Below are 19,973 nucleotides of genomic sequence, written 5' to 3'. Positions count from 1 at the left end.
CTTATGCATGTCCAACTTTTCCTTATTTGTTCGTGAATGTGTATCGCACTCCTGTTCTTGTATCATGTTTCAAATACTAAATACAAAGCGCTGTAACTAACATCAGATGGTCTTGGATTATGTCTGTGCTGTAGAAAAATGTAAGCAAACATACAGTGCTTCATGTCAATGGGTTTAAGGCCATTAAAAAAGAAATAAGAAAAGTCCAAAAATGCAAACCAGGAATGTGAGACTTGCATAGATTTGGCTGTTTGAAGGTCCAACCGCGTGCTTTGGAGCTTCAGTTGTATTCTGAAAGGGCCTGAGTGACAGTGTTTCCAATTCTATGTCTTTGCCTTTCTATCCCACAACATGTCCCCTCCCACTGGGATTCTTACAAATCTGATTGGTTGCCTGCCCCCCATTTTTAGGGCTCGGGCCTACGTCACCACGAAGTGGGGGCGGAGCTTCCGAGCTCTTATGTATTAAAAAAAAAAAGAATTCTGAAAGGTGTCCGGGCTGCCACATTCCTTAGTGCGCGCCGCGTTTTTTATGGCATCTGCCTAGTGATTCGTCTTCGCTATGCTGTCTATTTAGTAGCCTTGACGTGATAGGCTATATTTACTTTTCGTCCGTCATTGATGTTAGTTTCATGGCATATTCTCTGCGGTTACGTGCACGGCAGACTTATTAATCTTAATTAGGAGCTGTCAGAGTGCCCGTGTAATGCAATCCAGATGGTGCGAGCGCGTTCACCATTGCATTGCATGTATCATGCGCGCGTTTAACATTTACCTTTCGCGCACGGCAGTCCATTCATTTTAATTAGGAGCTGTCAGAGTGCCGCGTTCACGGCGGAGATAATGGAAAGAAGTTTCCTGTAGCTTGAAGGGCAGTCACAGTATTTTTTAAGATACCTCGCATACAAGCACCCTTGCCTCGCCAACCCGCGTGTCTTCTAAAATAAAAGTGCGCAGTCTTTCAAGATTTCTGAAAAGATATTTCTTTTGTTGCACGAACATTTGCCTCTTCTCTGCGAGGAGTGATTTCTGTAGCTGTTTTCTCCTCCCTTCAATATGGTAGAGTTTAACAGAGATTTTCGCAATCAACAAAAACACCTATGTAGATTGCGGCGTGTTTTATTTGCCATCACCTTGAGTTGATTTGTACGTACGTTTTTCACACACACACAGTAGTGAGGGCAGAGTAGTGAGGGCAGAGTGTAGAGTAGTGAGGGCAGAGTAGTGAGGGCAGAGTAGGGAGGGCAGAGTAGGGAGGGCAGAGTAGTGAGGGCAGAGTGTTGAGGGCAGAGTAGTGAGGGCAGAGTGCAGAGTAGTGAGGGCAGAGTAGTGAGGGCAGAGTAGTGAGGGCAGAGTAGGGAGTACAGAATAGGGAGTGCAGAGTAGGGATTGCAGAGTAGGGAGTGCAGAGTAGGGAGTGCAGAGTAGGGAGGGCAGAGTAGGGAGGGCAGAGTAGTGAGGGCAGAGTAGTGAGGGCAGAGTGCAGAGTAGTGAGGGCAGAGTAGTGAGGGCAGAGTAGTGAGGGCAGAGTAGTGAGGGCAGAGTAGGGAGGGCAGAGTAGGGAGTGCAGAGTAGGGAGGGCAGAGTAGGGAGGGCAGAGTAGGGAGGGCAGAGTAGTGAGGGCAGAGTGCAGAGTAGTGAGGGCAGAGTGCAGAGTAGTGAGGGCAGAGTAGTGAGGGCAGAGTAGTGAGGGCAGAGTAGTGAGGGCAGAGTAGTGAGGGCAGAGTAGTGAGGGCAGAGTAGTGAGGGCAGAGTAGGGAGTGCAGAGTAGGGAGTGCAGAGTAGGGAGGGCAGAGTAGGGAGGGCAGAGTAGGGAGGGCAGAGTAGTGAGGGCAGAGTGCAGAGTAGTGAGGGCAGAGTGCAGAGTAGTGAGGGCAGAGGGCAGAATAGTGAGGGCAGAGTAGTGAGGGCAGAGTAGTGAGGGCAGAGTAGTGAGGGCAGAGTAGTGAGGGCAGAGTAGTGAGGGCAGAGTGCAGAGTAGTGAGGGCACAGTAGTGAGGGCAGAGTAGTGAGGGCAGAGTAGTGAGGGCAGAGTAGTGAGGGCAGAGTAGGGAGGGCAGAGTAGGGAGGGCAGAGTAGGGAGGGCAGAGTAGGGAGGGCAGAGTAGGGAGTGCAGAGTAGTGAGTGCAGAGTAGTGAGGGCAGAGTAGTGAGGGCAGAGTAGTGAGGGCAGAGTAGTGAGGGCAGAGTAGGGAGTGCAGAGTAGGGAGTGCAGAGTAGGGAGGGCAGAGTAGGGAGGGCAGAGTAGTGAGGGCAGAGTGCAGAGTAGTGAGGGCAGAGTGCAGAGTAGTGAGGGCAGAGTAGTGAGGGCAGAGTAGTGAGGGCAGAGTAGTGAGGGCAGAGTAGGGAGTGCAGAGTAGGGAGTGCAGAGTAGGGAGTGCAGAGTAGTGAGGGCAGAGTAGTGAGGGCAGAGTAGTGAGGGCAGAGTGCAGAGTAGTGAGGGCAGAGTAGTGAGGGCAGAGTAGTGAGGGCAGAGTAGTGAGGGCAGAGTGCAGAGTAGTGAGGGCAGAGTAGTGAGGGCAGAGTAGTGAGGGCAGAGTAGTGAGGGCAGAGTAGTGAGGGCAGAGTAGTGAGGGCAGAGTAGGGAGTGCAGAGTAGGGAGAGCAGAGTAGGGAGTGCAGAGTAGTGAGGGCAGAGTAGTGAGGGCAGAGTGCAGAGTAGTGAGGGCAGAGTAGTGAGGGCAGAGTAGTGAGGGCAGAGTAGTGAGGGCAGAGTAGGGAGTGCAGAGTAGGGAGTGCAGAGTAGGGAGTACAGAGTAGTGAGGGCAGAGTGCAGAGTAGTGAGGGCAGAGTAGTGAGGGCAGAGTAGTGAGGGCAGAGTAGTGAGTGCAGAGTAGGGAGTGCAGAGTAGGGAGTGCAGAGTAGGGAGTGCAGAGTAGTAGAGTAGTGAGTAGTGAGTAGAGTAGTGAGTAGTGAGTAGAGTAGTGAGTAGAGTAGTGAGTAGAGCAGTGAGTAGTGAGTAGAGTAGTGAGTAGTGAGTAGTGAGTAGTGAGTAGAGTAGTGAGGTGAGTAGAGTAGTGAGTAAAGTAGTGAGTGCAGAGTAGTGAGTAGTGAGTAGAGTAGTGAGTAGTGAGTAGAGTAGTGAGTAGTGAGTAGAGTAGTGAGTAGTGAGTAGAGTAGTGAGTAAAGTAGTGAGTGCAGAGTAGTGAGTAGAGTAGTGAGTAGAGTAGTGAGTAAAGTAGTGAGTGCAGAGTAGTGAGTAGTGAGTAGAGTAGTGAGTAGTGAGTAGAGTAGTGAGTAGAGTAGTGAGTAGAGTAGTAGAGTAGTGAGTAGAGTAGTGAGTAGTGAGTAGAGTAGTGAGTAGAGTAGTGAGTAGAGTAGTGAGTAGTGAGGGGTGAGTAGTGAGTAGAGTAGTGAGTAGAAAGTAGAGTAGTGAGTAGTGAGTAGAGTAGTGAGTGGAGAGTAGTGAGTAGTGAGTAGAGTAGTGAGTGCAGAGTAGTGAGTAGTGAGTGCAGAGTAGTGAGTAGTGAGTAGAGTAGTGAGTAGTGAGTAGAGTAGTGAGTAGAAAGTAGAGTAGTGAGTAGTGAGTAGAGTAGTGAGTGGAGAGTAGTGAGTAGTGAGTAGAGTAGTGAGTGCAGAGTAGTGAGTAGTGAGTGCAGAGTAGTGAGTAGTGAGTAGAGTAGTGAGTAGAGTAGTGAGTAGAGTAGTGAGTAGTAAGTAGAGAGTGCAGAGTAGTGAGTAGTGAGTAGAGAGTGCAGAGTAGTGAGTAGTGAGTAGAGTAGTGAGTAGAGTAGTGAGTAGTGAGTGCAGAGTAGTGAGTGCAGAGTAGTGAGTAGAGTAGTGAGTAGAGTAGTGAGTAGAGTAGTGAGTAGTGAGTGCAGAGTAGTGAGTAGAGTAGTGAGTAGAGTAGTGAGTGCAGAGTAGTGAGTAGAGTAGTGAGTAGAGTAGAGTAGTGAGTAGGACATCACAGGCAGCAGCTGTGCAAGCTTCTTACACTCACAAGGAGACCACAGGCAGCAGAGGTGCAAGCTTCTCACACTCACAAGAAGGACATCACAGGCAGTAACGGTGCAATATTCTCACACTCACAAGGAGATCACTGGCAGTACACACCACATGAACACACTCCATAACACATAGCAACAATACATTGGCATTTACAATGCCATTAGCTCAAACTCAAATAAATCCGAGCCCGATTGCATTTCTAATGCTTGTTTTGATAGTCTTAGCTATTGACTGAACTAGGCTTCCCAAGAATTGAGGGCCTCATTTATGGTAAGTGTTGTATCGCTGCGTGAAAGCAGCAATGCAACACTTCTCACTGCTCCCTCCCTGCAACACCATGCATCATATTTACTGTATGATGCCTCATGTCGCAAGGAATAACAGATACATCAGTATTATTGACGTATGTGTCGACGCAAAAGTGGCGCATTGTTGGAGTTGTGTCGGAAGCGGAAGCAACTCCAGCAATGCGTCACCCATGGCAGGCGTAAGGTTTTGACACTTTGGCGTCCTAGAAGTGGCACACTGAAACATTATCGATTTACTGGGCCACTCCTACGACCCTTTCTTGCGTGGGAATGCCCACTCTGCATACATTATACCTGACGCAGGTATAATGAAGCTCAGGGGTTTATGAAGTGACGAATCTGCCTATATGCATCACTTCATAAATATGGCGCAACATGGCGCATTATTTACACCACCGCCACGTCACTAAAAGTGACGCAACTGCGACTCAAAAGTGACACCGGCCTTCATAAATAAAGCCACAAATGATTTCTGAATTTTAATGCATAGAATTTTGTGACTTCCTCTTTCAAAATAGGGCCTTGGGGCAGTGGTGCCCTCTCCGTGAGGGACTGTTAGAGCGGGGGAGGTGAGAAATTGATACACATCATCCAGCCAATTGTAGTAAACCTGCTGGTGATCACATTATTTCCAATGCGGGCTAAGAAGGTCCCACTCACCAAAGCAGAAGGAGCAGTCTGGCCATGGGGTGGATAACGCCAGGCAGAGTTTGGTTGGGACAGGACAGGTCCTGGGATACTTTGATGACATGTAATATGCTTCAGTGGTAGAACTATAAAAAGTGATGAAGGGTCAAAAGGAGAATTGAGGGTTGTAAAGAAACTTTATGCTGGCAAATTTGAGGGCTTGTTTATGTTAAAGATGGTGTGGAGAGACAGCAGCACTGGTATAATTGGGCAAGGCAGGGTGGGTGACATGGAGGTGCAAGGATGTGAGATCAGTGGAAGAGGAGGCCACAAGATCAATTCAAAGACCGATTGATGGAGGGTGCAATGGTTCCTGACACAAGGGGTGAAGACGCTTCAAAGATGGAATATTGGTTGGTGTAGGATGGTACAGTCATAAAGTTGAATTTGTTTGATAGCAAGGGTTTAGTTATTTTGTTTGGCAACAGCCAAGGATGTTTAGAATCTGTGAGCTGCGTACTGCCTCACTAAACACAACATTGAATTTCCAAAACTCCTTTTTAGTAAAATGGCAGCCAGGGCACAGTCTTTTCTATTTATCCTATTTGTGTACAGACATTCTCTGAATATTCTTGTTTTCATTATAACTTTTGATTTCTTTGGTGCCAATTCACAAATGCATGTAAGTTGTACGTAAAAGACCACTACACTAGCGCTCTTTTACATATTCTTTCGTACCTTCATGTATTGGCACCTGTGCTCTCTCTGAGACATCTCACACTGGCCTTTGGAAAAATAAACTTGTGTGTAAACACAAAGAGGAAGGGCTGTGCTAAAGGGTAACTGTTCCTATTGGTTTATTCCATCCGCAGAGTGCAACTGTAACAACCATTCCCGGAAGTGCCACTTCGACATGGCGGTCTACCTGGCCACGGGGAACATGAGTGGCGGTGTCTGCGATGAGTGTCAGCACAATACCATGGGCCGCAACTGTGAGCTGTGCAAACCCTTCTTTTACAAGGACCCCAGCAAGGACATCCGGGACACCGGGGCATGCCGAGGTGAGAGCAAAGGAGCAAGACCCTAAGAACATATGGAAACATAAGTAACCTACTTTCAAAGAACTAAAAGTACCCAATTATAAAACAAATACAGGAGATTGAGGAGCCTGCCCCTTCTGAAGTGGGATAACTGGTTACCTCTGCAGTCAAATTTGCAGAAAGAGGCCTGTGAGGCGGCCTTGTTAGTGTACATCAGAAAGTGCTGTAGCCTCTCAGTAACACATCCCCTGCCACACCCAGTTCCATGCACAGTACCATCCACACTGTGTGTATATGTATGCTAGCATATGTGCTTGTGTGTGTGTGCACGTGCATGCGTGTCTCCTGCACTGTAAACAGACGTGTACCCCTGCCTTGAGTGAAACTGGTATCCTGACTTTTAAAAATGTCTCAGGCACAGCTGTAATGGAAATCTAGCATGTGCACTGAAACCTAGGCCTGCCATACAGATTCTGAGATTCATGGTCCATTCTGTGACACGTAGGGGAGTGCCAGGTGTGACATTTATTTTGATATGGTTCTACGGTTTTACTATCCATGCCCTGCATTGTTGGCATAAAGTGGGGGCCGCAGCATACCAATTATATAGATTAATGTATTGAATAGACTTTTCTTCTGTTTCAGACAGAGCGTGATACCTACCGTCACCCTCGTGCAAAGTTCTGGTGTGACACCCAGACCTTTACACTAACATAGTGTGTACATGTTGAGTGTGTGTCTGTAAGATATTGATGGTGGCAAGACTTAGTGTTGTGATGAGATTATGGTTGCTGGGTTCAGTGGGACCCATTCTGGATTGCTCTTGGTTGACAAAAAGGTTGTAGTAAGATTTCCTAGACAGTGAAGTGGATTGCCCGCATGCCTGGAGCTGAAAGAAGGCGTGCCAGACACTGAAGTGTGGAAGGATAGAGAGAGGCCTACCCTTAGATATTCTCTAAGCACCTTCTTTGAGGCTTATTGCTGCTCTGTCTGTCTTCAACACTGCCATTTGGTTGATGGTAGGGGAATGGGAGTAAGTCAGAATAGTCGGCTGGTAGGGTGAGGTGGTTTCTAGGCAAGGCTTGCCCTTTTGTCTTTCCCCGAGTGCTGCTGATTACAGCCAGGTGCAGAGTATTCACACTTCATTGTACTCACGTTTTGGATACTCCTACTTGGAGCCAGCATTTTCTTTACCCAGTGTGAGAGTCATCACCTTGCACAAGGACTGACTGCAGCCAAAAACGGAAATCTGAAAAGGAACCACTCCAAACCGGTTTTCGGATAGTTGCAGTGGATCAACATCCCCTGCCAGGAAAATCAGAATAAAGGTAAGACCCAAACCATCTAACTTTGTTTCAGTTCCATCTTCTTCTTTCCAAAGGAAAGGAATGCACTGCTGTTGTCCAGGGCATGTGTCACCCACACAGCCAGTCTTCCAGAGGTGAGGGCACATTGCCTTAAGTGTGCACAACATGCTGGGGAGCAGTGGGTCTGCCTAGTATCTATAATCCTGCCTGTTTGCTCAGTGAGTAAACCCTGCAGGAAGAGAGGGTGTTCAGAAGGAAAGAAACTGCAATTTTTCCAAATTGTGGAGCACCCGAGGTAGCCACATTCCCACTGGGAGTGGAACCGGCAACCACCCTAGCTATGAGCTGTCAACTGACCTCTGTGCATGGTTTTCTTGGTGACTGCATTGACAATTAACAGTCACCTAATTGGTAGCATGCTGACCAGCATCATCACAATGTAACCCGAGGATGTAACACGTGGAGAGGTGTGGTGCAGCGGTCAGGGCAGCTGACTTCAGAGAACAGGGTTCATGGTTCGATCTCCGGTGGCAGCTCAGCTCAGAACCATGTGACTCTGGGCAATAGCTCACTTAATTTCCACGACGGCCCTCAGCGCCTTGAGACCCCGTAAGGGTGAGCAGTTTGCGCTTTACAAATACGGATTTTCCTCTTCCGCCACTGCCCCTGAACATGCTGTGAATCCTGCAAAGTCAACAACACTCCTGCAGTCAAGGACCTTCCCTGATCTTGGAGACCACAAATTCTGAAGAAGAGTGACCACTGTTGAGTCACGCCAGTGCCATTCATGCCCACTGGTGAGATCTGAGATGCAGGGTCACTGCCCACGATGTCCGCCCACTGACAGATGCAGTGGCTTTGCTACAAGGAAGGACGCCCCCTCAACCTTTGCACCGAACCACGTCCCTGCAAACAGGTAACACACGGCCTGGATTGAAAGACTGAGAAACTATGTCTTGAACCTGATGAAGAGAACCCTGTATGTTAGTGAGGTTCATAATTCTCTGTTTTGAGCTTGTTTGCTTTAAAGATGCAGTGAACTGAACATGATAAACCCTCACACAGCTTAAAAATGTACCTCCACCTCTGTCTGAATCCTGCCTACAATCTGTTCTTATTGCTGTTAGACTTAGAACCCATTAGTTGGAGTGGACACTGGAGAACCTTTGTTAGAACATTACATTTGTATGCAAACTTTAGAACTGTCTAGAGCCCCGCCGTTGTGTTGGTAGAACCCTACAGCTGTACCCCATTATTGTGTGTACAATTTTGTTTTTCAGTTAGGTTAAAGTACTTCAGTTTTTACTAAGACCAGCACTGGGCTGGACAGTAAATTATTGTGTCCGTTGTTTGACTGTTGAGTTCTGAATTTCTGTGCCCCCACACAACTCCCTGAGAAGAATTTGACTGCTCGCCCTCAAGTGCAGAAAGGGATGTACTTGGCACACTTTGTAGCAAGGACACCTGAGGCAACCCACCCCAACCACCATGGTTGTGGTCCAGTAACCCCATCTTGCTGTGTGGCCCCTGAACAGGATCTGAAAGTGTGTATGAGTGTCTGTAAGTGTGTGCATGTGTGCTTACATATCTGTTTGTTTGCATGTGTATACATGTGTGCTTGCGTGTGTGTGTGTGGCTATTCCACAATTTCTTTTAATGTTGTTCTATTCCTTTGTAGCCTGTGACTGCGACCCTGATGGCTCATTGAATGGAGGACTATGCGATTCCCAGGACAATCCCATACTTGGATTCATCGCTGGGCAGTGTCGCTGCAAAGACCACGTCGAGGGACCTCGCTGCGACACGTGCAAGGCAGGATTCTTCGGCCTCAGCGCGGACAACCTCCAAGGCTGCCAGCGTACGTACCTTGACCCCTCAGGGCACTGTACCAGGCCTACATAACACTGTCCAGCATCCAACACGGTGGGCCAATGTCAAAGAATTAAGGGCCAGATGTAGTAAGCATTTTAACAATCACAAAGGCTCAAATTTAGTGTTTGCAACCGATAAAGTGCTATTTCTTAAGTACTAATAACTTTTTAAGAGTCAGAAAAGTGTTTCCGACTCCTAAAATGGGATTCCGAATGGATATCGATTTGGTATTTGGAAGAGGCTTGTTGTTGTCATCCGTTTCACATACTTAATCGGTTTCTAATGTATCAATATCAATATTGAATGACCTAGATCCAGTCACAAAAGATTGATATTTTACCGGCACCTCAAAGGAGGTGGTAATGCATTCACCAAGGGGAAGTTTGTTGAAGAGAATGTAATGGTCCATGGGAATACTGCAAACTTTTGAACATAAAAAAGTAAAATTTTCATTTTTTAAACACAATCATGTTTCATCGAAGGAAATTGGGCTGCATTTAGAAAAAAGTTTGCTTTATTAAAAAAACAATCACAGAACTGGTGGTTTGCCGACGCCAGCGGGCCACCATCCCTATGATGGCCTCCAATCGTAGTGAGTCACAATTTGCAACCTGCCTCATTAATATGCATGCGCTAGGGCGTATTCCAACCCACTACCATTTGGAATTTTAGGAACAGACCTATTAGTGGAAAGGTTGGTTCTTCAAATTTGTTACTAGTGGCAAAGATAGTGGTTGCAAATTTGCCAGCAGTAAAAAGTACATCTAGGTCTAAGTTACTAGAAGTGGAAATGGTGTTATTTATGTTCTCCGCTAACACATTTTTATTAAGTAACATCATTTCAAATTCTACATAAAAATGATGTACATTGCTCATTTACCTGCGCAAACTTCACAGACATTGGTGACTGATGCCTAGTCTCCTAACCCTCTGTGATTAGGAAAGTGTAACACCTCCAAACTAATGTTCACTTTTTTTTCTTACTGATCATAAATGGCCCTATTTAGATTCTTGCAGATGGGTGCTCAGTGACAAACACAATGGATGTCCTGTCCGCCTTATGACAAGTGCACATGTCACAAGGCAGAAAGGATATCTGTCAACGTTTGTGTCGAACTACCTGTACGCCCTGGGCACAAGTCCTAAAAAAAGAAGTGGGGGGACGCTCCAAGTTAGGTGGTGTCACCGGAAGTGACGTCACAACAGGAAGTGACATCACAAAAGGTGGCTTACACCATCAGACTCATTGCCTCCCCTCTCTCACCCCTTAGATGCGATTGCATCAGAGAAGCCAGCGCGTGAGCAGCGGTCTGAATGGGCTCCGATCTCACCCCAAAATCGAAGGAGTTTCCTGAGACAAATTAAACGTGCATTTTAGTGGATGAAAAACAGAGCAGACATTGGACAGAGCCTGTAGAGTACAGAAGACGTGCCCTCCTGGGGATTCGGTGTAGCTATCTTGTCTTGTTTTGCTTCATGCTAGCGCCTTCACACTGAGCACGCACCACCACATTTGAAAGGGAGAAATGGCAGCAGGCAGGGGGGACACCGTCAACCCGCGTGGTACCCCGACTCGAGCCCTGTACACGCCCGACTTTAAACCAGGCCCAAAGTGTACTTTAAAAGCAACACATTCGACTCACATCTTGAAAATACTTCATGATTTGGGGCACTTGTTGCACAACTTACTCTAGGGCCTTGTGTGAATGTAAAGGAAGTGCATACATACATCTAAAAACCTAAAAGTTACTACTTCGTAGGCATACGCCAAAGTTTTAATATATGTTCTAGACTGTTTCTCTAACTCTTCCCTGGGTATGTCCACTTGTGCACACCCGTTCATGTGTGCTTCATATATGCAACCATTATGCATGTACAATTATGCATTTATTTAGTACTTCTTTTACAGACAGGAGTCTAATTTTTATTTGGACAAGAAGTAGTGAGTGTTTGTTCCACAGGAGCGGGCACCAGTCATGTACCAATGGTCATAGTGCAGGAGTGATTGTTGAAGAGAGATGCCAGTGTAGGTATGGGCACAGTTGTAGATTCTATAGGTTATGTGGCAGTAGCTGTTGAAGAGGTAGGAGGCAGCACAATCTTAGCTACTGCAAATATTGTCGCGACTGCACTTGTTGAACAAGTGGGGTCTTCGGAAAAGGCACTCGTGCGCGCCCAACAATTAATGGTGCAGGAGAGATGATGTAAGGGGGGCTTATGTTTACAGATACTGCAGGTACTGGTGCTGACGTAATTGTTAATAAAGGGTGCATAGGTAGGAGCTGGCATTGCCCTACAGATATTGGTATAGGAACGGCTGTGGGGCAGGGTGCAGTTCTGGGAGTTGGGCACATTCATTGCCACCTTTAGCAATGGTGTATGAGAGATTATTTGACAAGAGTACAGTTGCAGCAAAGGGTACTGTTGTAGGTATTAATGCTGTGTGCCATCAATAGGCTTCCACTAATTAGTAAATGCACATACAATTAATGCCCTCTTGAATCCTTTCCTTTCTTGGCAGGGTGCCAGTGCGATCCGCGAGGCACAGTATCGGACGGTGCGCCATGTGACCGCATCAGCGGCGACTGCTTCTGCAAGCGGCTGGTGACCGGCCGGAGCTGTAACCAGTGCCTGGTGAGCCACAAGCTTCTTGCTGCATGCTTTCTGTTGTTTTGGGAAGTGTTTTCATAAATTATGTTGTTTGGGGTTTGCATCTAGGATGGCTTTATTGAGTAAAGCTGAGTTGAAGAGGCCGTTCAGTCATTCACTCAGTGTGCAACCTGCTTTTTGGCAGATGAGGTCTGACACAAAAACATCTTTATTTGTGGGACATTTCACCTGCAGGTTCATTTTGTGATGGTGACTACGTTTGTGAATTTATGAAATTTGTCACCAGCTAAAAGTAGTACAGCCCGCAAGGGTCTTACGAAGGTTCGAATCATGGGGTTCCACTAATGAATAAACAACAAAACTACTTGCCCATATCAGCTTCAGAGCTAAAAGCACACATCATTCCAGACCACTTAAATATGCAAATTTCTCACAAATCCCTTATTGTGTCCTGTTTTCTACCTTAGCTGGAAGGATCAGTCCAACGTTCTAACACAGTCATACTTGACTGTATAGAAGTTCCAAAGCTCTAACACGGAGTCATCCTTGGCTGTATAGAAGTTCCAAAGCTCTAACACGGAGTCATCCTTGGCTGTATGGAAGTTCCAAAGCTCTAACACGCAGTCATCCTTGGCTGCATGGAAGGTCCAAAGGTCTAACACGGAGTCATCCTTGGCTGTGTAGAAGTTCCAAAGCCCTAACACAGAGTCATCCTCAGCTGCATGCAGTTCCAAAGCTCTAACACAGAGTCATCCTCAGCTGCATGGAAGTTCCAAAGCTCTAACACAGAGTCATCCTTGGCTGCATGGAAGTTCCAAAGCTCTAACACGGAGTCATCCTTGGCTGTATGGAAGTTCCAAAGCTCTAACACGGAGTCATCCTTGGCTGTATAGAAGTTCCAAAGCTCTAACACAGAGTCATCCTTGGCTGTATGGAAGTTCTAAAGCTCTAACACGGAGTCATCCTTGGCTGTATGGAAGTTCCAAAGCTTTAACATGGAGTCATCCTTGGTTGTATAGAAGTTCCAAAGCTCTAACACGGAGTCATCCTTGGCTGTATAGAAGTTCCAAAGCTGTAACACAGTCATCCTTGGCTGTATGGAAGTTACAAAGCTCTAATACAGTCATCCTTGGCTGTATGGAAGTTCCAAAGCTCTAACACGGAGGCATCCTTAGCTGTATAGAAGTTCCAAAGCTCTAACACGGAGTCATCCTTGGCTGTATGGAAGTTCCAAAGCTCTAATACTGTCATCCTTGGCTGTATAGAAGTTCCAAAGCTTTAACACAGTCATCCTTGGCTGTATGGAAGTTCCAAAGCTCTAATATAGTCATCCTTGGCTGTATGGAAGTTCCAAAGCTCTAACACGGAGGCATCCTTAGCTGTATAGAAGTTCCAAAGCTCTAACACGGAGTCATCCTTGGCTGTATGGAAGTTCCAAAGCTCTAATACTGTCATCCTTGGCTGTATGGAAGTTCCAAAGCTCTAATACAGTCATCCTTGGCTGTATGGAAGTTCCAAAGCTCTATCACAGAGCCATCCTTGGCTGTATGGAAGTTCAAAGCTCTAACACTGAGTCATCCTCAGCTGTATAGAAGTTCCAAAGCTCTAACACGGAGTCATCCTTGACTGTATGGAAGTTACAAAGCTCTAACACGGAGTCATCCTTGGCTGTATGGAAGTTCCAAAGCTCTAACACGGAGTCATCCTTGGCTGTATGGAAGTTCCAAAGCTTTAACATGGAGTCATCCTTGGTTGTATAGAAGTTCCAAAGCTCTAACACAGAGTCATCCTTGGCTGTATGGAAGTTCCAAAGCTCGAACACAGAGTCATCCTTGGCTGTATAGAAGTTCCAAAGCTCGAACACAGATTCATCCTTGGCTGTATAGAAGTTCCAAAGCTCTAACACGGAGTCATCCTTGGCTGTATAGAAGTTCCAAAGCTCTAACACAGAGTCATCCTTGGCTGTATGGAAGTTCCAAAGCTCGAACACAGAGTCATCCTTGGCTGTATAGAAGTTCCAAAGCTCGAACACAGAGTCATCCTTGGCTGTATGGAAGTTCCAAAGCTCTAACACGGAGTCATCCTTGGCTGTATAGAAGTTCCAAAGCTCGAACACAGAGTCATCCTTGGCTGTATAGAAGTTCCAAAGCTTTAACACAGTCATCCTTGGCTGTATGGAAGTTCCAAAGCTCTAATACAGTCATCCTTGGCTGTATGGAAGTTCCAAAGCTCTAACACGGAGGCATCCTTAGCTGTATGGAAGTTCCAAAGCTCTAACACGGAGTCATCCTTGGCTGTATGGATGTTCCAAAGCTCTAATACTGTCATCCTTGGCTGTATGGAAGTTCCAAAGCTCTAATACAGTCATCCTTGGCTGTATGGAAGTTCCAAAGCTCTATCACAGAGCCATCCTTGGCTGTATGGAAGTTCAAAGCTCTAACACGGAGTCATCCTTGGCTGTATGGAAGTTCAAAGCTCTAACACGGAGTCATCCTTGGCTGTATGGAAGTTCAAAGCTCTAACACGGAGTCATCCTCAGCTGTATAGAAGTTCCAAAGCACTAACACGTAGTCATCCTTGACTGTATGGAAGTTACAAAGCTCTAACACGGAGTCATCCTTGGCTGCATGGAAGTTCCAAACTGTTGCTATTGTTTTCAAGAGTATGTTTTTTTCTTGAAGAAGGCACTCAACACTGAAGATCATATGTCATATGTTCCTAGTGTTCATATTATTTCAGACCTTTCGATGACGGTCGACCCGCAGGGCCCTTGTTACCTTTCGTCTCCATGTCCTTCATCCCCTCGCCCCCAACAGTAAATGGTAACTGGTAAAAGGACTGAGAGTGGGTCAAGGGCTTATAAGTATATTGTCATGGGGCGCAAATGTGTATTATTTCTGTCCATCTCCCCCCCCCCCCCCCACCCCGATATGGTAGAGAATTGGCATCCATGTTGGTGTGATCTATGGATTCATGGATCGTGTTGCCTGCTGGTGATACCGGATAGCACAGTATTGTATCACAGAGCCGCTGACCTTCATATAAATTAGCTCCAACCCTTAGTTATCCAATAACTGTGATGTCACCTTGGGGTGTGTTAGTCCTATTATGGTCTGAAAAACCTGTGACCCTCGCCCTTGTTTGCTTTTTCTGCACCGCCTTTCTTCCTTCGCTTTCCACACCCCGGGTACTCAGTCTTTGAACCACCTAAGGTCGCATAATTTTACCTGTGAGTAAATCTACTCCGAGGGACGATTTGTCAAGTGCTTTATGGTGGGGACACCTGTAAATATAAAGAACCACAAACCCACAAGTGTGGGTATTCACAAACATTGTGCTGTTACTACCCATTGACCTGCTGGAAAACAGAGAAAGCACCCGGACACAACTCGTGGGAGTTTAGGAAATGGGTTTGCCCACAGGGGAAAGGCTTTTCTCCATGGAAAAGAAGTTAGGGGCATATTAACAAGGGCTGGTGATATAATTATCGCCGCTTTAGCATCCGTTTTTGGGCGAAAAGTGGCGACAATTATATTGCATTATTTACAAGGACACGCTATTGCGTGTTTCCTTGATTCAGCTCCGTTTAGTTCACGCCTCACTTTGCATCTCTAATGAGTTGCAAAGTAGGCGTTCCCTGCAAAAACGAAGGGAAAATGATCGCTAACTGTGCTTCTCCATATTTACAATACGACCAAGGACACCCATAGTGATATAAAAAACAGACGCTAACCGCTGTTATCTCCGGTATTGTAAGTCTGCTTTTTTATGACTACCCTATCTTTGACATGGGAGGTGGGTTCAGTGGCTGAATCCACATCTCCCTATCATCAAGATTTCTTCTATCGCTGCGGGAATATCGCTGGATTTACAGCGATATTCCCGCTTTTGATGTATAATTTATCGCCCTGCAGAAACGCGTTGTTGATAACGCGTTATCCGGGTGATAAATTACAGCGATAGGCAGCAATAAATATAAAAGCGCTAAGCGCGCTTTGTGATATTTATCGCCGTCTGTTGTTGATATGCCCCTAATTCCGTGGAAATGCATCGATGCAGTAGTCTTATGCATTCAAAAGTGTAGTCCTGCTACATTTATTTTTGCATAAATATTTGTGCATGTGAGTACTACTAGAATGAGTCGATTTGCTCAAAATGCGGGAATAAGACGGAGGGCCCGATTCAGAGAACTAATTTAAGACAAAATCCTAAACTTATTTATTTATTTATTTATTTATTTAGGTTCTTATAAAGCGCTAACAATCATCCAGGGTAGGATATCACGGCGCTATGCTAGCTAATGTGAAAGTAGCATGGATGGAAGCCTAGTAGGAATTTATTCGGAAAGAGGAAGGTTTTTAGCTGTTTCCTAAATGCCAGGTGGTCTTCTGTGAGTCGGAGAGCTGTAGGTAGTTCGTTCCATTTGGCGGCTGCAATATGGGAGAAAGCGCGCTCGCCCATCCTGGCTCTCTCTACCCGGCAGGTTTTTGCGCGAGCCAAGAATTGAGAGCGGAGGTTCCGCGTGGGAGCATAGAACTGAATCCTATTTCTCAGGATGAGGGGACCAGTTTTGTGAAGTGCTCTATGAGTGATGCACATCATTTTAAAAGATGCTCTTTGCCTCATTGGTAGCCAATGGAGGTGGCGCAGACAGCTCTTGGCCGAGTCGTATTTCCTTTTCATACAAATGGCCTTGGCTGCTGCGTTCTGCACCATTTGGAGCTTGATAAAAAGGTACTCGGCCATGCCTACGAACAAAGAGTTACCGTAGTCCAGCCTACTCATCAAGAGTGACTGGACCAGGATCTTTCTGCACTCCAGTGGGATCCAGGGGAAGACTCTTTTAAGCATTTTTAGGATTCCGAAGCCTTTGCCACAAATGGCAGCTACATGAGTCTTCATGGATAGTGGAGTGTCCATGGTTATTCCAAGGTTTTTCGCAGTTTGCGACGGGGTAGGTGGAGTGCCCAGCGCTTTTGGCCACCAGCTGTCATTCCACAGCTCGGTGTGGCTACCGAACAGAAGAATCTCGGATTTGTCTGCATTGAGTTTTAAGCAATGCTGGTGCATCCATTCGGCCAGCTCAGTAAGACAGTTAAGGAGCCTTTCTTTGGGGTTGTTTTTTTCATCCAGGATGACCGTAAGTTGGGTGTCGTCGGCGTAGGAATAGATTTCTACGCCCCACTTTCTGCCTATTCCTGCCAGGGATGAAACAAAAATATTGAACAAAGTTGGGCTTAGTGAGGCCCCCTGTGGGACCCCGTATTTGATGTTCCGGCATGGGGACGAGAAGTTACCCATGTGCACCGACTGTGATCTGTCCGACAGGAAAGACCGCAGCCAACCCAATGCTTTGTCCCTGATACCTTTGGATGCTAAGGTTTCCAGAAGCAGGTGGTGGGGGACGGTGTCGAAAGCCGCCGAGAGATCCAACAGTATCAGGGCCACTGTCTTTCCCTGATCGACATGCATCCTGATGTTATCCAGCACTGCTAGGAGAGTAGTTTCTGTGCTGTTATTGGCCCTGAAGCCCGTCTGTGTGATGTCCAGCAGATTGTTTACTTCGAGAAAACTGGCCAGTTGTCTGTTGACCAGTTTCTCTAGGCCTTTCGATAGATAGGGAAGTTGGGATATGGGCCTATAGTTGGCCGGGTTGTTAATATCTAATCCAGCTTTTTTTATCAGGGGGGTGACTGTGGCGATCTTCCAGCAGGATGGAAACTCTGCAGCATCTAGTGAATGATTTAGTACCTGAGTTACAGCGGGACAGATCAGGGGAATGAGCTGCCGGAAGATATGATGAGGGCAGGGGTCAAGGGGGGAGCCAGATTTGATTTCGAGCATAGCTTTGCCTACTTCCTCTTCGGAGTAAGGGCCAAAGCTAGCGCAGCAGGTTTGGGAGGAGGAGGACTCGTGGTCCAGCAGGCTGCCGGTGTTGAGTTTAGGGAAGGATGAATAGATCTTGTCTATTTTTTCGCAAAAGAAGGTGTTCATTTTGTCGCAGCCTGTTTGAGAGGGAGTCAAGTTGGCCGAGAGGTTGGAAGGAGTGCAGAGCTCTTTTACAATTTTAAAAAGCTCTTTCGAGGAGTCCTTGTTATCTAAGATTCTGTTTGAAAAGTAATCTTTTTTCGCCTTTCTGATGGCTTTGGTGTATTGTGATAGTTCATTTTTGTAAGTAGCCCTCGTCTCTTGAGTTTTTGTTAATCTCCACTTGTGTTCAAGCAAAGTGCATTTCCTTTTTTGTGCCTTCAGATCTGGCCCGTACCAGTTTTCGGACACAGTGCGCCTAGATTTGACATTGCAACGGAGCTTTGAGCAGTGCTCCAAGGCTGAAGCTATGTGGCTCTGAAGTCTGTCTGTTGCTTCATCAACACCTGACTCGCCGCTTGGGGGGTGGACAAAGTGTTTCTGAAAGGTTTCAACTTTGAAGTTGGCATAGCTTCTCCTATGGGTTGTTATTTGGTTGGAGGACCTAGGGTTTTTTGTGGGTAGGTGAAAGTTGAACTCGACCAGAGAATGGTCCGTCCACAATAGCGGTTTAATAGCAGAGATAGAAATGGAGTTGATATTGGAGAACAGCAGGTCAAGGGTGTGTCCTGCCCTGTGCGTTGGTTGATTAATTTTTTGGTACAGCTGCAGGATCTCCATATTCTCAGTCAGTTGTCTGGTGAGGGGGTTGTTACTGTCGTCGTAGTGGATGTTAAAGTCTCCTATGAGCAGTATATTTTTGTTCTGAAGGCATATAGGCATGACTTGTGACAGGAGTTGGGCATTAAAATCAGAGGCGCAGCCTGGGGGGTTATAGATAATAACACCGCCAAGTATGATGGTGGTGTTGATGGATACCGAAAAAGCCATCGCTTCATGACTGCTGGCCTGAGTAATTACCTCCTGTCTGCAGGTAAGGGAGTCTTTGAACAATAAAGCAACCCCACCTCCCTTCTTTCTTTCCCTGTTCAGGTTGAGTATTTTATAGTTATCAGGCAGGGCCGTAGCGATGTCCGGGGTACTGTGGTTGTCCAGCCATGTCTCTGTAAAGAAGGCTAGGTCTGGTTGGTCACTTTCGAGGATGTCCCAGATTTCAATGGCATGTTTGGGGAGGGACCTTACATTTAGCAGAATACATTTTAGGGTCACGTTAGGGGTAGTGGGATTACTGGGACCGTGCCAGGGGTCACTCAGCCAGTGGCAATACCGACAACTAACTGGTCCCATGGTGTTCAAAGGGCCCAGTTGTGCACACATGGCATAGTGTGGTGTGCCAGTGGTGTTTAGTTGCCTTAGTTCACTGCCTGAGTATGACGTGACGCCATTCCTCTGTGGGTCAGGATAACCAGAGGAAGGGCCAGGGGTTTTGGCCCCGTGCCCCGGACTGTCACGGACGGGCACAGACGGGCTTGCCTTTGGCGCGCCTTTGGCGCGCTGATGGCGCGCCCGCTGCGCCCGTCCGCTGCGCTTCCGGGGCAGTGGCTCCATTTGTAATGGAAATGGCGGGAGGGTGGGAGGGGCTGAGCAGTCGTCTGCTCGCCCTTCTCGTGCCCTCACCTAAGATGGCGGGGGCCCCAGCAGCATTCACTCGGCTGTGGGGGGGAGAGTGGGGGAGCCTCGAGACACCGGCACACCTGAGGTTCTGAGGGGCGGTGGCAGCGGGTCAACACAGGTATTTTATCACACTGTAAAATTTGCTAACTCTTAAAATCAGTCAGCAAAATATGCGGAAGGTAAAAGCATCAATAATATACAGTTTTAAAAATGCGCTCACAGAATAGCGTTTTTTGATTAAAAAATAAAGTGGTCCCGGCTTTCCGCCTCAGGACGATTCTTACCACACCCAAACACACTAGTACTACTTTTGGTATTCACAGAAGTTAGGATTTTGTCTTAAGTTTGTCTTAAGACAGACTTAAGACAAATTTAAGACAAAATCCTAACTTAAGTCTGTCTTAAGACAAACTTAAGACAAAATCCTAACTTCTGTGAATACCAAAAGTAAAAAGTTTAAGATTTTGTCTTAAGTTAGTTCTGTGAATTGGGCCCGGAGTGAGTACATTACAGGTTTTCTTTGTGATTTGCTGAATGAGCACCCCTGTCCACGAATGCACCCCCTGCTGAGAGGTGTGAGGTGCCAGACAGCTGCTCGGTGCACGAGGCCAAAGTTTCCGCTTCAGACGTAAATCAAAAACAAGGGTAAATGGATGTTTGTCCCAGAAGACACAAAAAGGGAGCACGTTTCAAATTCCTAGAACATCTTCAAGCCAAGACTT

At 46.7% G+C, this 19,973-nt stretch overlaps 1 protein-coding gene across 2 annotated transcripts in view; it reads left to right on the top strand.

The window, feature by feature from the left end:
• The window catches only part of LAMB2 (laminin subunit beta 2), a 301,168-nt gene that overhangs the window by 155,932 nt on the left and 125,263 nt on the right, over window positions 1–19,973 (top strand). For both annotated transcript variants that reach the window (XM_078661826.1, XM_078661827.1), the window contains exons 10-12: window positions 5,753–5,941; window positions 8,906–9,085; window positions 11,621–11,733. In XM_078661826.1, coding sequence (XP_078517952.1) covers window positions 5,753–5,941; window positions 8,906–9,085; window positions 11,621–11,733 — 482 coding nt within the window. The remainder of the gene's footprint in view (window positions 1–5,752; window positions 5,942–8,905; window positions 9,086–11,620; window positions 11,734–19,973) is intronic.

The sequence above is a fragment of the Lissotriton helveticus genome, chromosome 9 (genome assembly GCF_964261635.1).
Source record: "Lissotriton helveticus chromosome 9, aLisHel1.1, whole genome shotgun sequence".
In the NCBI taxonomy this organism is placed as follows: Eukaryota; Metazoa; Chordata; class Amphibia; order Caudata; family Salamandridae; genus Lissotriton; species Lissotriton helveticus.
Note: the sequence above shows the minus strand (reverse complement) of the source record. Positions and strands in the feature narration are given on the sequence as shown.